Genomic DNA, 22,244 nt, shown 5'->3' with positions numbered 1-22,244 from the left:
GAAAATCCCTTACGCCAGTGAGTAATGTGGAAGTGTCCGTTAAAGCTAGGCTAAAGTCACAGAAATGGCAGGGCATTCCCCAGCCTCCTGACCCCTCTCCCAGCTGGGCGTTTATCATCCAGACTTTCCTCCATCCCGGTGCCATGCTGTCTGCGTACTTGCTAGTCTCCCTCACTGGACGGTGGACTCTGGATCTTGTTCAGTTCTGTACCCGCAGCACCATGCACAGTGCCTGACACATAGCAGACATTCAAAACTAAGTAAGAGACAAAATACCCTCTCCCTCCAAGGCAATGTGTTAGTTACCTACTGCTGCTATAGCAAATTACCACAACATAGTGCCTTAAAACAACCTGCACTTGTCATCTTATGGTTCTGTAGGTCAGAAGTCTGACACAACTTCACTGGGCTAAAATCAAGGTGTCGTCAGGGCTGCCTTCCTTCCAGGGGCTCTGGAGGAAGACTCTGCTTCCTTGCCGTTTCCAGCTTCTAGACACCGCCTTCCTCTCTCTTCAAAGCCAGGAATGTAGCATCTGTCTGCCCCTGCTTCTGTTGGCCATCTCTTTTTCTGAACACAGCCAGGAACTGTTCTCCAGTGTTGTGGGCCCGTGTGATTGGACTGGGCCCACCTGGATAATCCAGGATACTCTCCCCATCTCCAGGTCAGCTGACTAGCAACCATAATTCCATCTACAGCTGTAATTCTCTTTGCCATGTCACTATTCACAAGGTTCCAGGCATTAGGGTGTGGACATCTTTAGGGTTCATTATCCTGCCCACCATAAGCAGTAATGGGTAAGGGCCCTGAATCCCATATAGCGGTCCCTTTCTAATGCTTTTCACATGATTGCAATGCTTTTACCTAATTGGCTGCAGCTGCCTTTATATCAAAACCATGATTTAAGTCACCACTGTGTTCCTAGTGCCTGGTCCAGGGCTCAGACCCTGTGAGGTGCTCAGTGTTTGCTGACTGGAAGTTAGGAAGTAAAATATTGGTTGGCTGGAATGTTTAAATAGCAACTTCTTGGTTCCCCTTAGAAAAGGGAGCTTTGATTGTTGGTCTCAAGAAAGTGTTAAAAAAACAATTTTGTAGCACAATCAGGGGGTCCTATCGCCATTATCTTGCTTTCTCACACTAAACCAGCTCTCAGATTGGAAAAACAGTCAGCTTCCATTATCTGACAGAAGTCTTCCAGATTTTTCAGATGAAAAAACAGCTCACATGCTTTCTGCCTAGTCCACATGGGAACACAGCTGTATAGGAAATTCAAGCGAACAAAAGAAAAAAAATCATGCAATAAAGGCTTGTGACTCCCCAGGCAACCAAGAACTGAATACTTCTCAAGCAATTTTGGTAGGATTAGTATTTAAACACACAGTGAACAACCTCAGTTCCAACAAATCTGGAGAAATTAAACCTTGTTTCCAAGAAGTGCTCACAGAGCTTTCAATGCGTTTTTCCATCACGGCGAAAGAAAGAACGTGCACAGCTAAGCTGCATCTCTTGAGTGGGATCCCACGGCCATTGGACAGCAGCAAGTTTAAAACGAGCAGGACACCAGGGGGCAGGGCTCCCAGGCTGCAATGGCGGTACGGGTGCCTGGTAAAGGAGAGGGGCTCTTTCACTCAGCAGACAGAATTGTCCAGAAACTATCAGGTTTCATGGAGTTCAGGCTCCAGCAATAACAGCCCCAGCTAAGCCGGTTCTCAGAGTTCAGCCTTCACCGTGGCAACCACTTGGGAAACCTCCAACTTGCTGAACTGGAGATTCTGAAGGAAAGTCACCCACAGTAGCAGCATGGTCTGCAGAGAGTTTTCCATATTTTATTCATATAGCACCTCATCAGCAAAACCTGACAGAATACTCAAGCTCAATGTCAAGAGCCTTCTGAACCCCGGTCAAAACGTTTCAAGGTACATCACTTCATCTGATCCCCCAAACAGGCCTGGCAGCTACTTGGGGCTGGAATCATACTCCAGTACCTACCACAGGGCTGGCACATGACAGTAGCTCAATAAATGTTTGTGGGATCTGTGACCTGTCATCATTTTATAAAGGAAGAAACAGCCTCAGAGAGGCTTAAGCAGCTTCCTCAGCATGCCCAGCGGCAGGCAGGGCTGGCCTCCGGCCTCTGTCTTCCCACTCCACCATGCTGGCCTCCCAAATCCAACTCAGTAAAGGGCAGGAGGACGTTTTGCTCCTTTTCGACAAACATTCATTGAGCGTCTACCCTAAAGCAGACCTTCCCACCACTCCTCGCTGTCCTCTGCCTGGGCAGTCCCTTCAAGCCTTGGTTTTAATGTCACCTCCTGAGCAAGGCCTCCTCGATGAGCCCTTCCACAGCCATTGGGCCACCACCGCCTCGCACCCAGTACCCTCTATGCCGTTTCCTGTTTGGTACTTATCCCTGTCTCTAATTACTTGATGTGCGTATTTGTCTATTTATGGTTGGCCTTCCCCGACTGGAAGCTCCGTGATGGCAGGGTGCCGGCTCAGGCTTTCTGGTGACACCATAAGATGAGGGAGATGAGGCCACTGAAACAAACAGCCAATGTGCTCTCAGGTGCATTCATAAAGATATCCAGAACAGTGGACTTCCGGTGCATGTCTGAAACACAGGGAGGCGATGGGGTTGTCAGCATGGGGGCGGAAAGGCTCAAGGAAGACACACCAGCTCTTCTTCTCCAGTGTCTGAATGCTGCGACCCAGAAGAGGGCCATGGACTTGCCTCAGAGGGGCGGTGGGAGAGGGCTGGAGGGACGAAGTTGCAGGGGCAGGCTTGGGTTCAAGGTGCTCCTCGTTAGGATTGTTGGGCACTTCCTGTCTTGCACACTAACGTGTGAGTACTAAGAGGGTGGCCGGCATCCATTTTATTCCTCTCTATATGTAAATAGCGCAGTACCTGGCATGTTTGTCACTCCGTAACTATTTGATTGAATGAATGTTGTGTCGAAGATCACTTACAGGTGGAGGCTGTCACTGTTCACTCTGCCTGGAATGTTCCTCATCCTCACCACCCCGCCTGTCATCTGCTTGACCCTCCGGTTACTCTGTGGTCTAACCTTAAATATCCCGTCGTCAGGAAAAGCTTCCCTATCCCCCTATCACCAAATTACAGTCCCCTCTCAGAGCCTCCTGTATTTTTCCATCGTGTGATGATCGTATTTGATGTTATTTGCTGGTTATTTGAGGTAGATATTCTCCTACCCTAAGGCACTCAGTCTCTCTTGCCTGAATGATCCCCAACAATGCCGTGAGATGGCTGTTGGCATCCCCTGTAGAATATGCTCTGTAAGAGCAGGAACTGCTGTTATTTGCTGCTATAGCCATCACGTGGGGCACAAAGCAAGTACGCAAATATTTCTTGAATGACTTAACTTTACAACTAAGAAATTGCTGAAGGCTCAGCAACATGTAAGTGGTCGATGTTACACAATAAGCCCGCAGTAGAGTCTAGATTTGAACCCAGGTCTGAGTAACTCCAAACCCTGGGTTTTTTCTACTACACCAAACTCTGCGGGTGCAGAGCCATTGTTCAGGACCTCGCAGTCTGCCATAAAAGGTGGGCCCCTTGGTGAAAATGTTAGAGGCAGAGTGTGAAGCCATGGCACTAGCCAGGTTGCCTCACCCATGGGCTCAAAGAGATACAGGAGAGCACTTCACTAAGAATTTGAGAAACTTCCCAACTAGGGGAACTTGTGTCTGGCAGCCAGCAGTGCAGTAGACGGAAGGACAGAGCTGAGACTTCATGCCCTACCCTGGCCTGATGGCAAGCAGGTGGTGGATGGGCAGCAGGATGGACGTCTGCATCTCCTTTCATCATCCTTCTAGTTATACTCAAGACGGACTAGCCCATCGCGTGCTATTGGAGCTGGGAGAGTAGTAGGTAACAAATCTAGACTTTGGATTTGAATCCTGGATCTGTCACTTACTAGCAGTGTGACAACTTCCCTCCACCTGAGTTCCCTCATCTGTGAAAGGAGAACACCACAAAGCGTGATTAAGATTAGATTAAAATGTGGATGAAAAGAACACCTCCTATATACACTGCCTGGATCTAAGGGGGCTCAAAAAAATGAGAACTACTATTTTTATCATTCCCAGTTTATTTCAAGCCTCATACCTCAATGCTGCATTATCTGTGTGCAGTACTTCCTGGCAAGGACTTTCTGATTAAGTCAAGACATCTACATTTTCATATCCTTACACCTGTGCACTGAGTCAGGTAAACAAATAGACTTGCTCAAATCTAATGCAGGGTTTTATTTGTGAATTAGGAAACATGAGTTTGTTCAAGAAACGAGCAGCAAAGCTGCTGTCACCAAACCCCACCTACAAAACTTCTTACGTACAAAGAGAAACACCTGTCTTTAACTTGGAAAAAGGACTATTTGTGTGATCGTGCTCTCAACCCAACTTGCAACTGCCTTTCTACCTAACTGGATACAGAATTTTCTCCCCCCCATATAATGGAACTAACATTTTCATGACATTATCCAGCACTGAGCTAACAGGCTACAAATCAATGTAATAGAATTCGACTGCTTTGAGTCGTATTTCTTAAATGGTCCCATAAGCAAATACATCCAGCCTCACACATAAGCACCAACAATTTGCCACCCCGTAAGTTACGTTCCGTAAGGTTTCTGTTTGTTGCTTTTTAAAACATCAGTCTTCCCCCTTTCCCAGTAGGTATATAGGTAGAAAAATAAATGAAGTCAGCACTCTTTACTTCTCACTAGAATAAACTGTGACTCAAACACTCTGAGTGGTTATTTGCAAGGCTATAATTTTTTTAATGACAGATTTTCCTAAAAGAAACCACTATAACATCTGTCCAAGAACTCCAAGGGAAAACAAAAAATACATAAAAGATTAAAAGTCTATTACTTTAACAGCACATTGCCAAACACGGACAACTAGGATAAAATGCCAAGGAACCTTAAAAAATAACTTGAAAAGATGCAACGTTCAAGTCATTCAAACGTGTAGGGTCCACAAAGAACAGAAAAACAAGTCCGAGAACAGTTCTACTTGTGCATGATGGGAACTCAGACTGTACCTCATCCAAGTTCATTCAGGTGTCTCAAACCAATAGATGTATGAGCAGAGTTTGTTTTTTTCTTCTTTGCTTGGAGATGCGCACGCAGATTAGAGAGGAGAATCTACCAGATGCTGATGTAAGCGCAGCAGGCTTGGTTCCCCTCTGATAAAGTACGAAGGCAGATTTAGTTGACTCAAGCTTTACCAGTTTCCCTAAGAAAAAGTCTTATGCATGCTGAAACAGACGAGTTACTGAATTTGTCATGCTAAGTATTTACAGCCATTTTCATAAAGTGAGCTCAATAACTTGACAGGATAAAAAAGGTAGTTGTGAATTTCTTATATAACCTTTTACAACGTGAATGACTTCGTGCGTAAATGACGCTGAAGTTCAAAGCCCCTCAAACACACATTAACAAGAAATTATTGACTGCATGAAGAGGCACACATCGTAGAAAATGCACACTTCACAGGGTTCCTGCATAGCAGGAAAGTCGCTACCACTACATAACAAATGGCTAGGCCAACAGTTAGAGCTGCCACTCAAGGGTCCAACAGTAGAATTCCCTCAAAATCGCAAGGAGTGTTTGCATCACAGCAAGGAAACCTTTGGGAAGACAAGTACATATTTTGTTTGCAAAGATATTTTGTGTTGGACAATTTGAACATCACATAAACAAATCCGTTTTTGAATTGGGTGTGATTTAAGGCAATGCTACTCAGACCTGAGGGGGAAAAAACCCACAGAAGTTTCTAGTTTTCTTCTGAAACTTTGACGGGTCAGAATCAGTGTCGGAAAGGATCCCCCCACTAAGCATTCAATGCACCATTAGGTATCTGCAGCTTACAAGATAGAATCCACTTTCATACTCTGAATATGAAATGGGCAATGTTATGTACTCTTCCTTGAAAACTGTAAAAAAACAAAACAAACATGGCAGCTTAGGTGTTTCATATTAAAATGTCACATGAGCATGAAGACAACTACACCTGGCGCACGCAAAGGAGCAGCCGCCCTCACGGCAAGCTCTCCGCAGCTGTATTTCTCTCATGACTGGCTGTGGTGTAGTGTGGAACGGTCAGGGATTCATAAATTAACTTTTAACATCAACTATAGACTAATGAATGACAATTAGACACAAGTAAGTTCAAAAGTTTTACATTTTGCTCCTGTTTGGCTGCTAAAGAGCAGCGATTTAAATCGATATAAAAACGTCTGACCACAAAGCTTGCTATACACATAAAGTACATAATCAAAAAGTAAGCAGCAACTGAATTTATTTAAACTTATCTGGTATATAGTATTTACATATTTGGGGGGAGAGCTCTCTGAAACCACCATGCTCCTCACTCCCCTTCCTGGCCTCTGCCCCCTCTCCGCCTGCCCCAGCCCCTCCAAATCGAAATCAAGTGCTCTGAACTATATACAACTGTACTTTGGCTAAGTGGGCTGGATGGCGCGACTCCTTCCCAGGTCTTGGAGTGGAAGAAAAGAAACAAAGTCTTGGAAGTCATGTGCAGCCTTCTTTTCCGAGTAGCAGTGTACTGTAGCCAACAAATCTGTTCTTTTCACGGCAAGGGGGGCAAAGGGCCCCCGCACTTCACTCCCCATTGTGAATGGGGCAAGATCCAAAGCCATTGGCCTCTCGCACCACAACAGGCCACCGGACAAAAAGGAAAGGAAAAGGTCACGACAGAGGCAGCAGCAAATCAACACAAGTTTCCCGACAAAGGAACTTCTCCTGCTAGCACTCCCCCCTTCCTCTCCCTCCCCTCCCACAAACTCGTTGCCTTAAAATTAACTCATATCACGAGAACTCGGTACTCCGGTTGTCAGGTAAATATTAGAAAGAGTACATCTGTCACCGTGTATACTTGAACTGGGACATAAAGCTTGGACACACAACATCACTGAAATTAACTTCCTAAAACAGATCTGGTCTACATAGTGCAGCCAATAAAACGTAAGAGTTTGTTCACAATCTGCCTTGTACAGGGTATTTATAGTCTTTCGATGCCATATAAATAGCATTTATACAGCTTAAACATTCAGAGACATGCACTGGGACTTTTTAGGTAGTACGAATTTCTTCACAATCACATGTGCAAATTTTACAGATCACTAAGTGAGTAAGGAGTAAGCTTAGGCTGGACCGTGTCTTGTATTATCTAACAAATTTAACGGGGGTTCAGAGTCATCCATAGGAAGAACCAGGCGTGTTCCCCGAATGACCAGTTCGTGGTCCCCGAATGCAAGCTCCCGATCCAGGGCATCTTCAGAACTGTTTCCCATAAATCTCCTAGGGGCACCGGACGATGCTGATTCAGTGTTCACGGTAGAATCTCCATACGTCAAACTAATATCACCATCATTGAGAATAAGATCAGAGTCATCATCTTTCAACTGCTCCTGGTTCTAAATTCAAATAAAATAAGTTTTGCAAATTGTTATGAAATTCAAGAAACATTTCCAATAGCAGAATTTTCAAGGATGCCCTATTTAAAACGCTTCAGGGGCTGCTCCCTGCCCTCAGGATAAAGTCGAAAGTCCTCACCTTGGCTTAAAAGACACTGTGCGACTTGGGCCCCGCAGCTTCATCTCCCACCACCATCTGTTTCTCTGACCTCACCCGCCCCACTGTGTGCCCGAAGACTGGAGTGCTGACAGCTGCCCCAAATCTCTCGTGCTTTCTCTTACGTCCTGTCTCCTCTCCCCTCCTTCATGTGACTAGCACCTACTTATCACTGAAGTCTTGGCTGAGAGGTCACTTTCTCCCAGAAGTCTTCCTTCATCAACCAAGGCTAGCTCAGGTGTCCTCCTGTGTTCTCCCCTAGCGTCCTGTACTTAGTCTTCTCCCTTTGCATAACTACTCAGGCAGTGGTCTGCGCCACACACCCCCCCACACACTAGACCCTAAGTCCCTTGTACACTGTACTTCAATCACCTAACGGTTTGGGGGCACAGAGAAAGTATTCGCTAAATGTAAGTTCAGTTGATTGTTGAACAGAGTTATACAAATGAAGCTTTTACTGCCGTATCAACAATACCTAGAAATACTGAACCCTCACTACACACTTGTCACCCAGCTCAATGGGCTTTGGTTCTAATGGAAACTTTGGGGCCCAAAAGAATATAAATAAATAAAGTTCGAGAAAAGGGAAAAAATGTCTAGCATATATAGTGCCATTGTGGCAAATTAAAAAGTGTACATGTGCACAGGAAAGTCTAGAAGGTATTCAACAAAATGACAGCTCTGCATGACAGAATTGCTAGTGGTTTTTATTTTCTTATGTTTTTGTACTATCTGAAATTTTATTATAATGAGTATATATTACTTTTAAAAATCAGAAAGTCATTTTTTTAAAATGTAGAGTAAGAATCATTCTAAATACTCATATTGATCTAGCAAAAAAAAAAGTCTGTGACTAATACTCCTTGAGGGAAGTAGAGCTGACAGAAACATCCTACACTCAGCTTTCCTATCCTGTGCATGTTTAAAATCTTTAAATTTGTCTAAGAGGGTCAAATAGACTGAGGCCACGATTGGACAAAAATTTTTAAACTTAAAAAAAAATTTGCTGTTGCTAAAAATTTGCCTAAATACTCAAAGACAAAGACATGTGAATTAAAAAACAAACAAACCCATTCCACCAACCAGCCATAATCCCTTCCTGCCCAATCCAGTTATAATAGTTAAGTCTAACAAGCGTGTCTATCGCTTAATTCAGCAATACTCAAAGCTCTGTGGTACCTTCACTCGTCAGCAGGGGCTCTTCAGCACCTTCTAATGCATTTATTAAGTTTCAGGTTTGGGGCAATATCTACCAAATTTTAAAATGCATATGACTTTTGACCCAGCAACTTAACCTTTAAAATCTATTCTTTATAACTTTATATTCTTGGGTAAATTTATATACACAAGGATATTCACTGTAAACATTGTTTGTAATAACAAAAACACAAAAGGAGGAACAATGTAAAGGTCTAGCCACAGGAGACTAATTAAATCAATCTTGGCAAAACCACACTGTGCAGCCACCACTAGAGAGAAGGTAAGGGATCTCATGGACTCTTAGAAACATATCCATGCTGTATCATTAAGTGGAAAAAGCAAGTAGCAGGACAATACTCTTATTATGATCCCATTTGTGTAAAACAATAACAAAGAGGGCTATATATACACATATAAGTTTGTGTAGATAAACTATAGCAGGGAGTATCCAAAATAAACCCTTAATAAAGACTGCCTCTGGGGGATGGAGGTAGGAGAAAGAGAGCGACTTTCATTTTTCACTTTGTACATTCCATACTGTTTGAATATCTGGCTGCAAGCATGCTACTTTTATAATTTAATAAGTAGTTAACATAGCAAAACATAGAATTAAAAAAATAAGTTTTATGGTTGTTATGGGTTACATGGTATCTCCCCCCCCACACACACCCCACCAAGAGATGTGAAATCCTAACTCCCAGTACCTGTGAATGTGACCTTATCTGGAAATAGAGTCTTTGCAGGTGATCACATTAAGATGAGGTCCTTGGTGTGGGCCCTGATCAAGTATGACTGGTGGGTGCCCTTATAAAAAGGGGAAATTTGGAGGCACAGACACACACGCACACACAGGGAGAACGCCAGGTACAGATGAAGACAGAGATCTGTGTGATGCATCTTCAAGCCAAAGGATGCCAAAGACGGCCAGCAAACCACGAGAAGCTGGAGAGAGCCCTCGGAAGGCCCTAACCCAGCTGGCACCTTGACCTCAGACTTCTAGCCTCCAGAACTTGAAACAGTAAATTTCTGTTGTCAAGCCATTCAGTTTGGGGTACTCTGTTATGGCAGCCCAAGGAAACGAATAGAACAATGCCGTATTTTGCTATCCACAGGACACACAGGCATTGTGGAACTCTTCTGGCTTTTGGTGATGGCGAGTGGGTCTTTGGAATCCCAGAGCCAGACCTCACTGCTTTAACTGACAAAGCTGGCTGACCCCTCAGCACAGAGCCACACGGGCTAACAGGGTAAAGAGGGAATGGGGGCCGTGCTTGATACGGGAGCCTGGGCAAAGTGGGAGGGAGGGACAAGACAACACGGGGTGTTCCCCCCAGCCTACCAGTAGTCTGTCGGAACTGTGCACTGACTCAACATAACACAACGCTGCAGAGTGCTCCTCCCTGACCCAGGTGCCACCCCTGCTAAGACTCCTCTTCCCCATCCATTCTCTGCGGGATCTGCTTGAAAACACCACGGAGGTGGTCACAGGGAACTGGAGGGTGCACGTCTACACTGCTTTACCACAGCCTCATCTCTCAACTCAAGGTGTTGCATCAGAGTAGTCAAAATTGGTGGGTTTTGTTAACATGGGCACTTTATTTGATGCACCAGATTATTTTTGAAGGGTTGGGTTAGAAGTAAAGGTTTTTAAAAAAGAACTTGAAAAATTAAATGTTCATATTTTAAAATAAAAACCCGTTAGCATTTGTCATTTCTTTCTTTGTGGCAATACCTGCTGAATCACTAATCTTTTTTTTCATCAGAAAGCGTTTACAGCATCATGACTTTATTCATACTGATTTTCTTCATCATATGCATGAATCACTAATCTTATGTCTGCAGCTAAGGAAAAAATATGGAATCTAGATTATATCTAGATATATCCATGCCTCCCAGTGATACGGTACACAGGTAGATAAACTTTCCCTAATACCTGAAATAAAAGAGCATCTGTTGCACTTTAGGGGCATCAAAAAATGTTTTAGTAATCCTCTTCACATGACTGTGACGACCCTGATTTATAGATTACAATATACGCAGTTAGTACTAAGCTCAGGCCACATGCTGCAAATAAATGAAAACCAGCATGGAAATAGAATTATTTACTAAAATCACTGACAGTAAGATGAGATGCTATTCTATATATTTTTTCAAATGATGGCTGTGAATTGTATTTATAGATTTCAGTGCATTTTCTGGCTGAGCAAAATATGTTTATATTCCTGCTTGTGGATTTTATACCTTAAACGCAAGCAAAACAAAACAAAACAAAAAACAAGTAACCCATCCATAGAGCAGATAATTTTAAATTTAACTTAATGAAGAACTTAGGTTCTGGATAAAACCAACTTACCTCATAAGCCTGGGGGCTGGTTAGGCATCTCGCAATGGGTCCACAGCAGGCAGGGAGGGTTGTCGTAAGAGGAGGTCCACTGTGTGTCAGCAGAGGCTTCAGATAGCTGTGCCAGTTAAGGAAGAGCTGTGTTCCTTTCTTTACCAATTTAAAAGAACAATCTGTTTGATAACAATCACTGTCACAGTGTACCTACCAATTCAGATAGCAAATGTTGTCCCATTTCATGACCCTATTATGCAACGGGAGGGAGATTTTATTATTATCTCTGTTTTACAAATATGGAAACTCAGGCTCATAGAAGTCAATGATCTGCCTAAAGTCACACAATTAAGTAAACGGAGGACCAATACTCGAACCCAGATTGGTTTGATTCCAAATCCTATGCCCTTTCCACTATATCATATTGCCTTTCTGATTTTACTAAAGCCAAAATGAAGACAAAATCGCTCTCAATTTAGCGCTGAAGGAGACACAGAAGAAAGTAAAGAATGGTAAGAGCCTAAAAAGAGATTAAATATTCCAGTAGTAGAATAGAGTAATAAAAATGGTTTTAATTATTTATTGTAGATTCAGCTGGCCTCTTCAATGAGTTGAAACTTTAGTATCAAAGGAAACTCAATTCTAAAAACATCAAAAAAATTATGCATCATGAGGTCCTCTGTCATAGACTCTTATTTCAGTATTCATCTATTCTCCAAAAATAAAAATAAAAACAGATGCAACAATATATTTGATACTCAGAAGAAAAAAAGAGGGAATCATGAGAAAAAGCAGAAAAAGGGAGAAAGACACATACATATTCGCTACTTTCTAAAATTACAACTTAAGGTTGTTCTCAATTAAAAATGAGGAGGCCAAAGAAATTTACATAAATTCACATATTTATAAACTCTAAGATTAAAGTACTTCATATAAACACACTTACATAGTTCATAAAACATCTTGCCACACAAAACCACTGAAAATCTGGAATGATGAATTCTACTAGTGCATTAAGTATAAAAAGTACCAGATCGTAGTTTAGTGGTACTTAACAGGCTAGTACTGAGGCTAATAAGTCTTGGTATTTAACTCTATAAGAACAAATTCCCTAAAAACTAAAACTTACCAAATATTGACAAAAGGAAATCTGAATAGTCCTGTATTTATTAAAGAAACTAAAAACCTTTTCATATAAAAAGTTCCAGGCCCAGAAGGCTTTGCTGGTTAAAATCTTCCCAGACTTAAGAAATAACACCAATCTTACACAAACTCCTCCAGAAAAATAGAAAAAGAGGAAATTCTTCCCTACCCGTTTTATAAAACTAGCACAATCTTCCTATAGAAACTTGACAAGGACATTACAAGAAAAAAAAATCACGAGCCAATACCTCTCATGAAAAGACACAAAAATCAGACACAAAATATTAGCAAATTAAATCTAGTGACATACACAATGAATAATATCATAATCAAGTGGGATTTGTTCCAGCAATGTAAGATTGGCTTAACATTCAAACAATTGATGAAAATCAGCAAGATAACACACTAAAGGAGAAAAAAATAAATACATGACCATCTCAGTTGATGTAGAAAAAGCGTCTAATTATATTCAATACCTATTTATGGTAAGAACTCTTAGCAGACTAGAAATAGAAAGGAATTTTCTTACATTGATCAAGGATATCTCAAAAACTGACAACTAACATCATACTCAATGGTGAAATACTGAAAAATTTCCCCCTTAGGTCAGGAGTAAGACAAGAATGCCCACTATCATCACTTATATTTAACATTGTACTGGGAATGTCCAGCCAATATAATAAGACATAAAAAAATTACAAGGTATTGGACAAGAAAAAATCAAACATTATTATTCACTTGGTTATATGCATAGAAAATAGAAACTAAAAACTATTAGAAATGTAAGTGAACTTAACAAGATTGCTGGATACAAGGCCAATATATAAAAATCCAATTGTATACCTATATATTAAGGGCAAAAATGTAGAAAATAAAATAAAATGAAATACATACCATTTAAAATAGCACCCAAAATACCAAATATAGAGAGATAAATATAATGAAAGATGTGCAAGACCTGTCACTAAAAACTATAAAACATTAATGAGAGAAGTTAAAGAAGATCTAAATAAATGGAGGGATATACCGTGTTCATGGATTGGAAGACTCAATATTGTTAAAATGTCAGTTCTCTCCAAATTCATCCACAGATTTAATACAAATTCAATGATTTGCCAGCAGGTTATTTTCTGTGTGTGTGTGAGCATGAGTGTTCATGTATGTATGGAAAATGACAAGTTGTTTCTAAAATTTAGATGAAAATGCCATGGACCTAAAATAGCTAAGGCAATACTAAAGAATGACAAACCTGTAGAATTTCTCCTATTGGATAGCAAGACTTATTAAAAAGTACAATAATTAAGAGAGTGTGGTATTGATGTAAAAATAGACAAACAGAAAAGACGGTCCGGAAACAAGAACCCCCTGACTTATATGGCCAAGTGATTTACAACAAAAGTTCCACTGCAATACAGTGGGTTAAGGATGGCATTTCCAATAAACGGTGCTGGGTCAACTGAATACTCATACGGGAAAAAATAGGTCTTGACCCACACCTAACACTATACACAAAAATTAATTTGTAATGGATCGAAGACTTAAATGTGATAGTTAAGACAATCATATGTTTAGAAGAAAACATAGGAAAATATCTTCATGACCTTGGGATATAAAAGATCTCTTAAGACACAAAAAGCACTAACCATAAAAGAAAAGATTAATGAAATAAGCTTCATTAAAATGAAGAATTTCTGTTCCTCAAAAGACAGGATTACAAAAATGAAAAGGTAAGCTATAGATTGGGAGAAGATAGTCACAATACATATAACTAACAAAGAACTCAATTCAGGAATGTAGAAAGAACTACAAGTAAATAAAAAAAAGATAAGACAGTTCAAATAAATAGTGAGCAAAAGAACCGAACAGACACACCTCATAAAAGAGGATATCCAAATAGCCAATAAACATATGAAAGGAAACCTCACTGGTCATCAGAGGAATGCAAATTAAACCACATGAGATATCACCACACACCCACTGAAATGGCTAAAATTTCAAATGCTGACCAATACCAAGTTTTGGAGGAGATGTGGAACAACTTAACTTGCTTGTGGGAGTGTAAATTGGTTACAACCACTCTGGAAAATGGGTTGGCAATATCTATTAAAGCTAAACATACACTTGCTCCAAATTCCACTCTTAGGTGGAAGAGAAATGAGTGCCTATGTTCATCAAAAGATGTACAAACAGGGAATTTCCTGGTGGTGGTTAAGAATCCGCCTGCCAGTGCAGGGGACATGGGTTCGAGCCCTGGCCAGGGAATATCCCACATGCCGCGGAGCAACTAAGCCCGTGCGCCACAACTACTAAGCCTATGCTCTAGAGCCTGCAAGCCACAACTACTGAGCCCACATGCTGCAACTACTGAGCCGGTGTGCCTAGAGCCCATGTTCTGCAACAAGAGAAGCCACTGCAGTGAGAAGTCCGCGCACCACAACGAAGAGCAGCCCCCGCTCACCGCGACTAGAGAAAGCCCACCCGCAGCAACAAAGACCCAACGCAGCCATAAATAAATAAATTAATTAAAAGATTATTTTAAAAAAAAGATGTACAAACAAATGTTTAGCTTTATTTATAATCGTCAAAAGCAGGAAACAACCTAAATGTTTATCAACAATAGTTTCTGAGATATCCTTGACCAAAAAAAAAAAAAAAAAAAGAAAAAGAAAACCCCCCAAAACCAAAACCCTGTAGTATATTCATACTATTTATGGAACACTACACAGCAATGATAAAGAATGAATTACTGGTACAGGCAACAATATAGATAAGTTACACAATGTTGACTGAAAGAAGCAAAACATAAAGTAATACATAGTATATAATTCCATTTATATGAAGATCAAAAATAGGTAAAACTAATCCATGTTGCAAGAAATCAGAACAGTGGCCGCCCTTTTGGCTGGGATAGGGTAGGCCTTCAGGGAAGGCATTACTGACTGCAGGGAACACAGGGAGCCTTCTGGGGTGCTTGAAATGTTCTTCATATCTTTATATGGGTGGCAGGCACACAGGTGTATACATAAGTCAAAATTCATTAAGCCGTACCCTTAAGATTTGTATATATTACAAATATATATTTAAGTTATATATTAAGATATATTTAAGTTATATCTCAATTATAACAAATGAACAAACTGACTGCACAAAGGAACTGAAATCTAGAATGATGAATGATTAATTCTACTAGGGCACTAGGTATTAAAATTACCAAGTCTTAGTCTAGTAGTACTGAGTCAAACAATTCTTGGTGGTCACTTCTATAATAGAAAAAAATATTATTCTACTCTTTCTCTACATTAGGATCATTTAAGTATTTTGTATATTATGCAGAAAATATACAAAACATTTATGAAGGAAAAACTAAACAATTTTTGTTAAATCAGAGGGATGAAAAAAATCCCAAGAGATATGGGAGTGGCTTATACCCAAAATGCTGATAATGGAGCCAAAAGTAATGACATAATCATTAAACAATTTTTTTTTTTTTTTTTGCGGTACGCAGGCCTCTCACTGTTGTGGCCTCTCCTGTTGTGGAGCACAGGCTCCGGACGCTCAGGCTCAGCGGCCATGGCTCACGGGCCCAGCCGCTCTGCGGCATGTGGGATCTTCCCGGACCGGGGCATGAACCCGTGTCCCCTGCAACAGCAGGCGGACTCTCAACCACTGCGCCACCAGGGAAGCCCTCATTAAACAATTTTAAGGAGCCAGGATCTCTCTCCCTCTAATAGGAGTCTTAATACCATAGATAAGCGAGCATTCATGTTTCCATACATTAATTTTGAGTACTCGCAAAAAGTGAATGTAAAAACCTAGCAAAGAGAATATAGTAAATAGTAGCTTCTAATGATAATTGTCAAGCACATTTTTCTTAAACACAGAAGGTTTTGATCAGAAAGTCAAAAGCAAGGGGAAAACATTTTACATGGTTGTCCCAAATTTGCTTCAATGGAACATAAACCAGGTTTTGAATCCCTTACTGATAAGTCTCAGCCAGAAAGAACTCCATGGTCCCTTTTTCTAGTTCAACATTCAAATAAGAAATTAATTTTAATAAATAGTGAGTGATAAAATGTTTTTTAAAAGGCATGATTTAAACAGGTTATTATATATAACCCGACCCAAAGTATAGCTATGAAGAAGACTGTTACGATAGGACAAGAAAGAAATCTGGTAAACAATGAAGCACTGGCATTCTGAATGGAGAGGAGAATCTCCCAGTCTGTGGAAAGGTCAGAGAAAAAAAGACATCGCTGACTACTGCGGTACCTAGCATCACTGAATTTCTCATTCTCATGTTTTTTCCTAAGGCAGTCTTTCCTCTTTTACTGTAACAAGCACACTGACAAGCACCAACAAATCCCTTTTGCGGCATTCACTCGGTTAGCTAAAGGACAATAAATATTAAAGTTTGCTCAATAAATAAACCTATATATCAAAACAAGTCTATCATAAGGGCTCCTGAGTCCCTGCACACAGCAGGCTTCTGCAATAACCAGTCCTTACTGGTTCCATGGGTTTTCAGAGGATTCATCTGTGTGGGTTTCCTCTGGTAACCTTCTCTACTACACTGAAGAGGAAAGGGAAGACCAAAGGCAGGTTTTATATTCCAGTTCAGGAAGAGAGTGGTCAAAACCGTTGTTCCATTAAACTCTAGTTGTCCATGTCCATACTACCATTTTTTTTCTCAGTTAAGGATACTTATGATCAAAGTTATACCATATCCGGAAAAGCCAGGCACTCTCTGCTTTGGTAGTTCTTCTTTCACTTTCAGGAATACCCTGCAAACAGATAATAAATCAATACATACACAAAGATAAAAACACATTTATTTAAGAGTCATTTCTTTGTAGAATCAGGAACATAGTCTACCACATACGAGATATTCTCCAACATGGGTAACATGAGAAATTTAATAGCTTGTACACTGCGGCTTGGGAATAAAAAATTGAAGTGTTTTTCTGAACACTTCTATTACTCAGGCTGCTTACTGATTTATGAGTCTACTGGCATTTAAAAAAATCAGTGTGGGATAATCCACCCCCTAAATCTGAAAGGCTTACACCCACGTGAACTGCACCTTAAGTAGAAAACATCCCATCAACATCCCGATCTTTGGGAGTTGTCATGGGTCCCAAAGTTAACTGGCATTTTCAAAGTTGTTATTATGTTCTTAGAACACTAGCAAAATGTAAGTAAGTAGGGAAATTCCACGTTAAGCCTGACTGGGTAGGAGGGAAAAGTAACACAGCAAGCAGGCCTCTTCAAAAACAGCTCCCCCAAAACATAAACTGGGTCCTTATGTGTGATATGATGTGGTCAGTCAGCAGTGGCGCTGTTAGGCCACCTGGTTCGTCTCGGCTCTGACATGAACTAGTTGGGCAACTCCCTTTCCCTCTCTCCAGGGGAGTTTTTTCATGTATACAATGTTACTCGAAGGCTCTTTCCAGCATGAATGTTCTATGTTTCCGGGATTTTCGAAGAGTATGGAGTTTAGATTCTGGGTTTTGGTTCCTGTTCTTCCTGATTTTCGAAATAAATGAATCTTCCTCTCAACATGTATCAAAACATAGACAATATAAAAATGTTTGAGAACACTGTATGGGTTTACAAGAGCGGAGAATCACCCATATTTCCTTTCACATCAGGAGGCATTGGTTTGCATGTCTCCGCTTTTTGAAGAGCGACGAATCTGTAAATCTCACACGATCCTCTCACCACATGAGCACCTGTACACCCAACTCCCACACGCTCCGTAGTTACTAAAATCTTTCTCTGGGCTTCCCAGCAGACACTCAAAATACTGAGCAAACAATATACTGAGCCAAGGCATCCATACGGTTTTGAGGGCAAGGTAAAAATGATATTTTTTTCCTGGATGTCACAGCTGCTACTCACCTACCTGGTTCTCTCCCTGCCACTCCATTTCCATTTGTCCTCTGTGGCGACAGAGGGGACATAGCAGGTGGAGACTTATGCAGATGGTGATCAAGCATTTGTCCAGGGACCTGTTTGGTAACTCTTCTTGTTTGGCCGTGGGGGTGGAGGCACTGAGGAGCTATTGCCCCTTGGAAAGCACCCCAGCAGCTCGCCATCATGGGAATTTATCCAGCCTTGTACAAATAGTTCAAGCCCATGAAATTATACTTTAAGGTTCTGACCACAAAAGGGGCAAGTACTTACTATGTCACGTACACACTCAGCACTCAATAGCTAGCAAAATTAGCATTCAGGAAATGAATCTGATAAAAAATTTTTTAAACTACACTCTGAAGACAAATAAACCAGGGCTTGTTTCAGACAAGAAAAAGAACTGTGTTTTTAAAGAGATGCTTTCCATCTTCAAAAACCTCATTTCTGTGATTCCCCATCTCATGTCTAGGGCAGAGGCACATAGTCAGTGGTGCTCAGAAAGCATTAACAAGTGGCGGGAAAATACCAGAAAAGGGTGGTCAGTCTAGGGAAGGCACTGCGTCACACTGCACTCAGTCTACCAGGTTCAGGTTCAGAGGAACAACTGAGAAAGTGACACATGGAAGTAAGCAAGGAAACATGGGCAAGGCTGAGGCACGGGGTAAGAAAGCACATTCTCCTGAACAGGCAGGGAAGACTGGCTGAAGAGTCCAACACTTCTGGGCAGTTCTCAAGGGCAGCTGCTGGTCATCCAATTTGAAAGTTACACAGGAAGAGCAGCTGGAGTGGGGCTTACATCAGAGACAAGCCTTCATGCGCAAACCAAAGTGGAAAAAGCCTCCCTGTGCCAGAGCAGTCACTTGAAAACCCAGGAGCACTTAAGGGACTGCTCTCGTCTGTGGCCAAAGCCCAGGTTGGCCCAAAGATAGGAGAGCTGTCACCCTTGATAACCACACGCTGCCTAAAATTCAGTTTTGTCTCTATCGAGCAGTGAGAAAAGCCAGGAATGATGTCAGTTAAAAGCTGATGCAAATAGGACAGGATCTAAATAATAGTGACATGAAGTCTACAGTAGATTTGTTTTCTTTCCAAGCGACTACACATTTGACAGAAATGCCAGAGACAACACAAATGCATATTTACCAAATGTTCTTGGTCTGAATCAACACCAACCCTAAAGGAGAAACACAAAAGGAAAATGAGATCTTGAAGTCAAAAGAAAAATTGTCTATTCACATATGGGCACTGTCAGGCAACTACTTTTCTCAACGCAGAAGCTATGGAATGCTTAATATTTTCGTGCTTCTCGATGGCTGGTGACGTAGACTTTTGGCTCCCGCCACTCTCCTTAGCAGCAGCTTGGACCCTAAGGCAAGCAGGGTCTACTAATATTCTCTTCCTGCAACCCAATCCCACTTACCAGTTTCAGAAAAAGAACTTTTTCTTCTCTAAGTCCACTATAAGCAGGAGTCAGGGAAAGCAGCATTGCCCCAGTGGTTGAATAAGAACTACAATGTAGTTCCAGAAACAAGGCTGGCCCATTGCAGTTCCAGGAGGGAGCTGCATGTTTTCGGACCTCTCGGCTCTCACGGCAACATCCTCTTATGATGACTGCAGAGAGGGTCCAATTACAGGGGTTTTCCCATAGGCTAATGGATAGACATTAGCCTTGGTTCTTCAGAATTCTTTCTTATCTGCTTTCCGTATCCCAGGGAACAGCTTCATTATGAAGAAGCTCTCTTTGACTCCTCTACCCCCTCAGCACAAGCACTCACCAACCCCGCTCATTCTTCCTCTAAACTGCTTCTCAGGTCTTCTCTCCTTTACAACTGCTCAAGCTCGGGCCTCATTCCGACTCATGGGGTCTGGAGCTACTGGCTGTAAGGTTGCCCAGCTGCCAGGCTCTCCCCTAGAGTTAGCCATCTAAAGCAGACAACTAACTCACTGGCTTGTTCCCTGGACAAAAGACTCTTGAGAGCAGCTTGCAACCCAGAGGGTCAAGTTGAAAGTCCTTTGTGTGGCATGCAAGACTCTACAAACTAGCCTCCCCCCCCACTCCAGCCTAGCTTTCCCCTCATCCTCGCCCACATACCCACTGTTAGCCAGACCCGACTGCTCCTCTCCCCAAATCCTGTCCTCTCCCGAGCCTCCATGCCTCTGCTCATGGTGTTCCCTCTATCGGAAATGTACTGCCCCTTATTTTTCTTTTTGTCCTCCTTTTTCAAGTTCCAAAGGAACCATTCTATGGTTCCTTCAGGCGGGATTTTTCCTCTGTGCTTTTACAGCACTTTCTAGATTCCTTTATTATAATACTTAGCACAGTACAGTTATTTACCTGTCAGTCTCCCCCAAAAGACTGTGAGCTCCTTGAGGGTAAAGGCCATGTCTCAATTCATCTCCATATCCCCAGAGTCTAGCACAGTACCTGACACACAATAGGTGCTCAAATGTTTATCGATTAAGGTCACTACTACAGACAATACAGAAAAAATAGCAGTGTGAGAAGCTGTAGCAGGAGCAGCCCAGTAACACCGAAGGGAGGAAAATGATGCACGACCTTATCTGGAAGGCAAGTGAATCAGGGCCAAAGACTTGAAAACAGATGGCCACGACCAGATTCAGAATTGAAAGAAACGCTCATTTCTTCCTTGTTGAGATGGCCAGAAGCTGTTTAATATCTTCTTAGCCAGATTAAACTCTAATCACATTTGTGTATCTCAAGTGACATCTAGTGGTCTTGAAGACAGCACATTTGTTTTTTTTTTTTTTTTTTTTTTTTTCTTTTTGCGGTATGCGGGCCTCTCACTGTTGTGGCCTCTCCCGTTGCGGAGCACAGGCTCCGGATGCGCAGGCCCAGCGGCCATGGCTCACGGGCCCAGCCGCTCCGCGGCATATGGGATCCTCCCAGACCGGGGCACGAACCCGTATCCCCTGCATTGGCAGGCGGACTCTCAACCACTGCGCCACCAGGGAGGCCCAGCACATTTGGTTTTTTTTTGTTTTTTTTTGTTTTTTTAAAATAAATTTTATTTATTTATTTATTTATTGGCTGCATTGGGTCTTCGTTGCTGTGTGCGGGCTTTCTCTAGCTGGGGTGAGCAGGGGTTACTCTTTGTTGCGGTGCACGGGCTTCTCATTGTCGTGGCTTCTCTTGCTGCGGAGCACGGGCTCTAGGTGTGTAGGCTTCAGTAGTTGTCGTATGTGTGCTCAGTAGTTGTGGTTTGCAGGCTCTAGAGCTCAGGCTCAGTAGTTGTGGCGCACAGGCTTAGTTGCTCCACGGCATGTGGGATCTTCCCGGGCCAGGGCTCCAACCTGTGTCCCTTGCATTGTTAGACAGATTCTTTTTTTTTTTTTTTTTTTTCCGGTACGCGGGCCTCTCACTGTGTGGCCTCTCCTGTTGCCTCTCCCGTTGCGGAGCACAGGCTCCGGACACGCAGGCTCAGCGGCCATGGCTCATGGGCCCAGCCACTCCGTGGCATGTGGGATCTTCCCGGACCGGGGCACGAACCCGTGTCCCCTGCATCGGCAGGTGGACTCTCAACCACTGCGCCACCAGGGAAGCCTGGCAGTCAGATTCTTAACCACTGCACCACCAGGAAAGCCCCCTGAAGACAGCATATTTGTAATTCTCAGATGGAACAGTACTGGAGGCCAAGTCAAGGTAATAAAATTTCTCAGAGCAGTTATTATCTGCCAGGCACTGTGCTAAGCACAGGGCATAGACATGAGTTAGACACGGCCCTGCCCTCAAGGAGCTCACAGACTAGTGGGGGAGACAGACACAACTAGAGCGTAATCTCTAAGGGCTTTGCAATCCAAGAGAGCTGGGTTCCAATCTGACCTCATCTCCTTTCTAGCTGTTTGAACTCAGTCAAGTTATGCGGCCCTATGAACCGCAGTTCGATCACCTGGAAAATGGGGATGACAGACCCCATACAGAGTCGCTGCAAGGATTAAACAAGAAAATGTGTCTAAAGATTTTAAAACAGTATTCCATACAACACTAACATCTCTAAATGGTAGCTCTTATAACAAT

At 42.2% G+C, this 22,244-nt stretch overlaps 1 protein-coding gene across 2 annotated transcripts in view; it reads right to left on the bottom strand.

The window, feature by feature from the left end:
• Positions 1-4,773: 4,773 nt before the first annotated feature.
• Positions 4,774-22,244, bottom strand: part of SLC9A6 (solute carrier family 9 member A6) — a 53,207-nt gene continuing 35,736 nt past the window's right edge. The window contains exons 13-17 of one of the 2 annotated variants that reach the window (XM_082609181.1): positions 20,544-20,633; positions 19,352-19,382; positions 16,997-17,076; positions 11,171-11,276; positions 4,774-7,460 (exon numbers count right to left, since the gene is read on the bottom strand). In XM_082609181.1, the coding sequence (XP_082465307.1) occupies positions 7,188-7,460; positions 11,171-11,276; positions 16,997-17,076; positions 19,352-19,382; positions 20,544-20,633 (580 nt within the window). In that variant the 3' untranslated portion in view covers positions 4,774-7,187. The remainder of the gene's footprint in view (positions 7,461-11,170; positions 11,277-16,996; positions 17,077-19,351; positions 19,383-20,543; positions 20,634-22,244) is intronic. The other variant, XM_082609182.1, reaches the window with a different exon arrangement.

This window comes from Mesoplodon mirus, assembly GCF_964341445.2.
Source record: "Mesoplodon mirus genome assembly, chromosome: X".
NCBI lineage: Eukaryota > Metazoa > Chordata > Mammalia > Artiodactyla > Ziphiidae > Mesoplodon > Mesoplodon mirus.
Note: the sequence above shows the minus strand (reverse complement) of the source record. Positions and strands in the feature narration are given on the sequence as shown.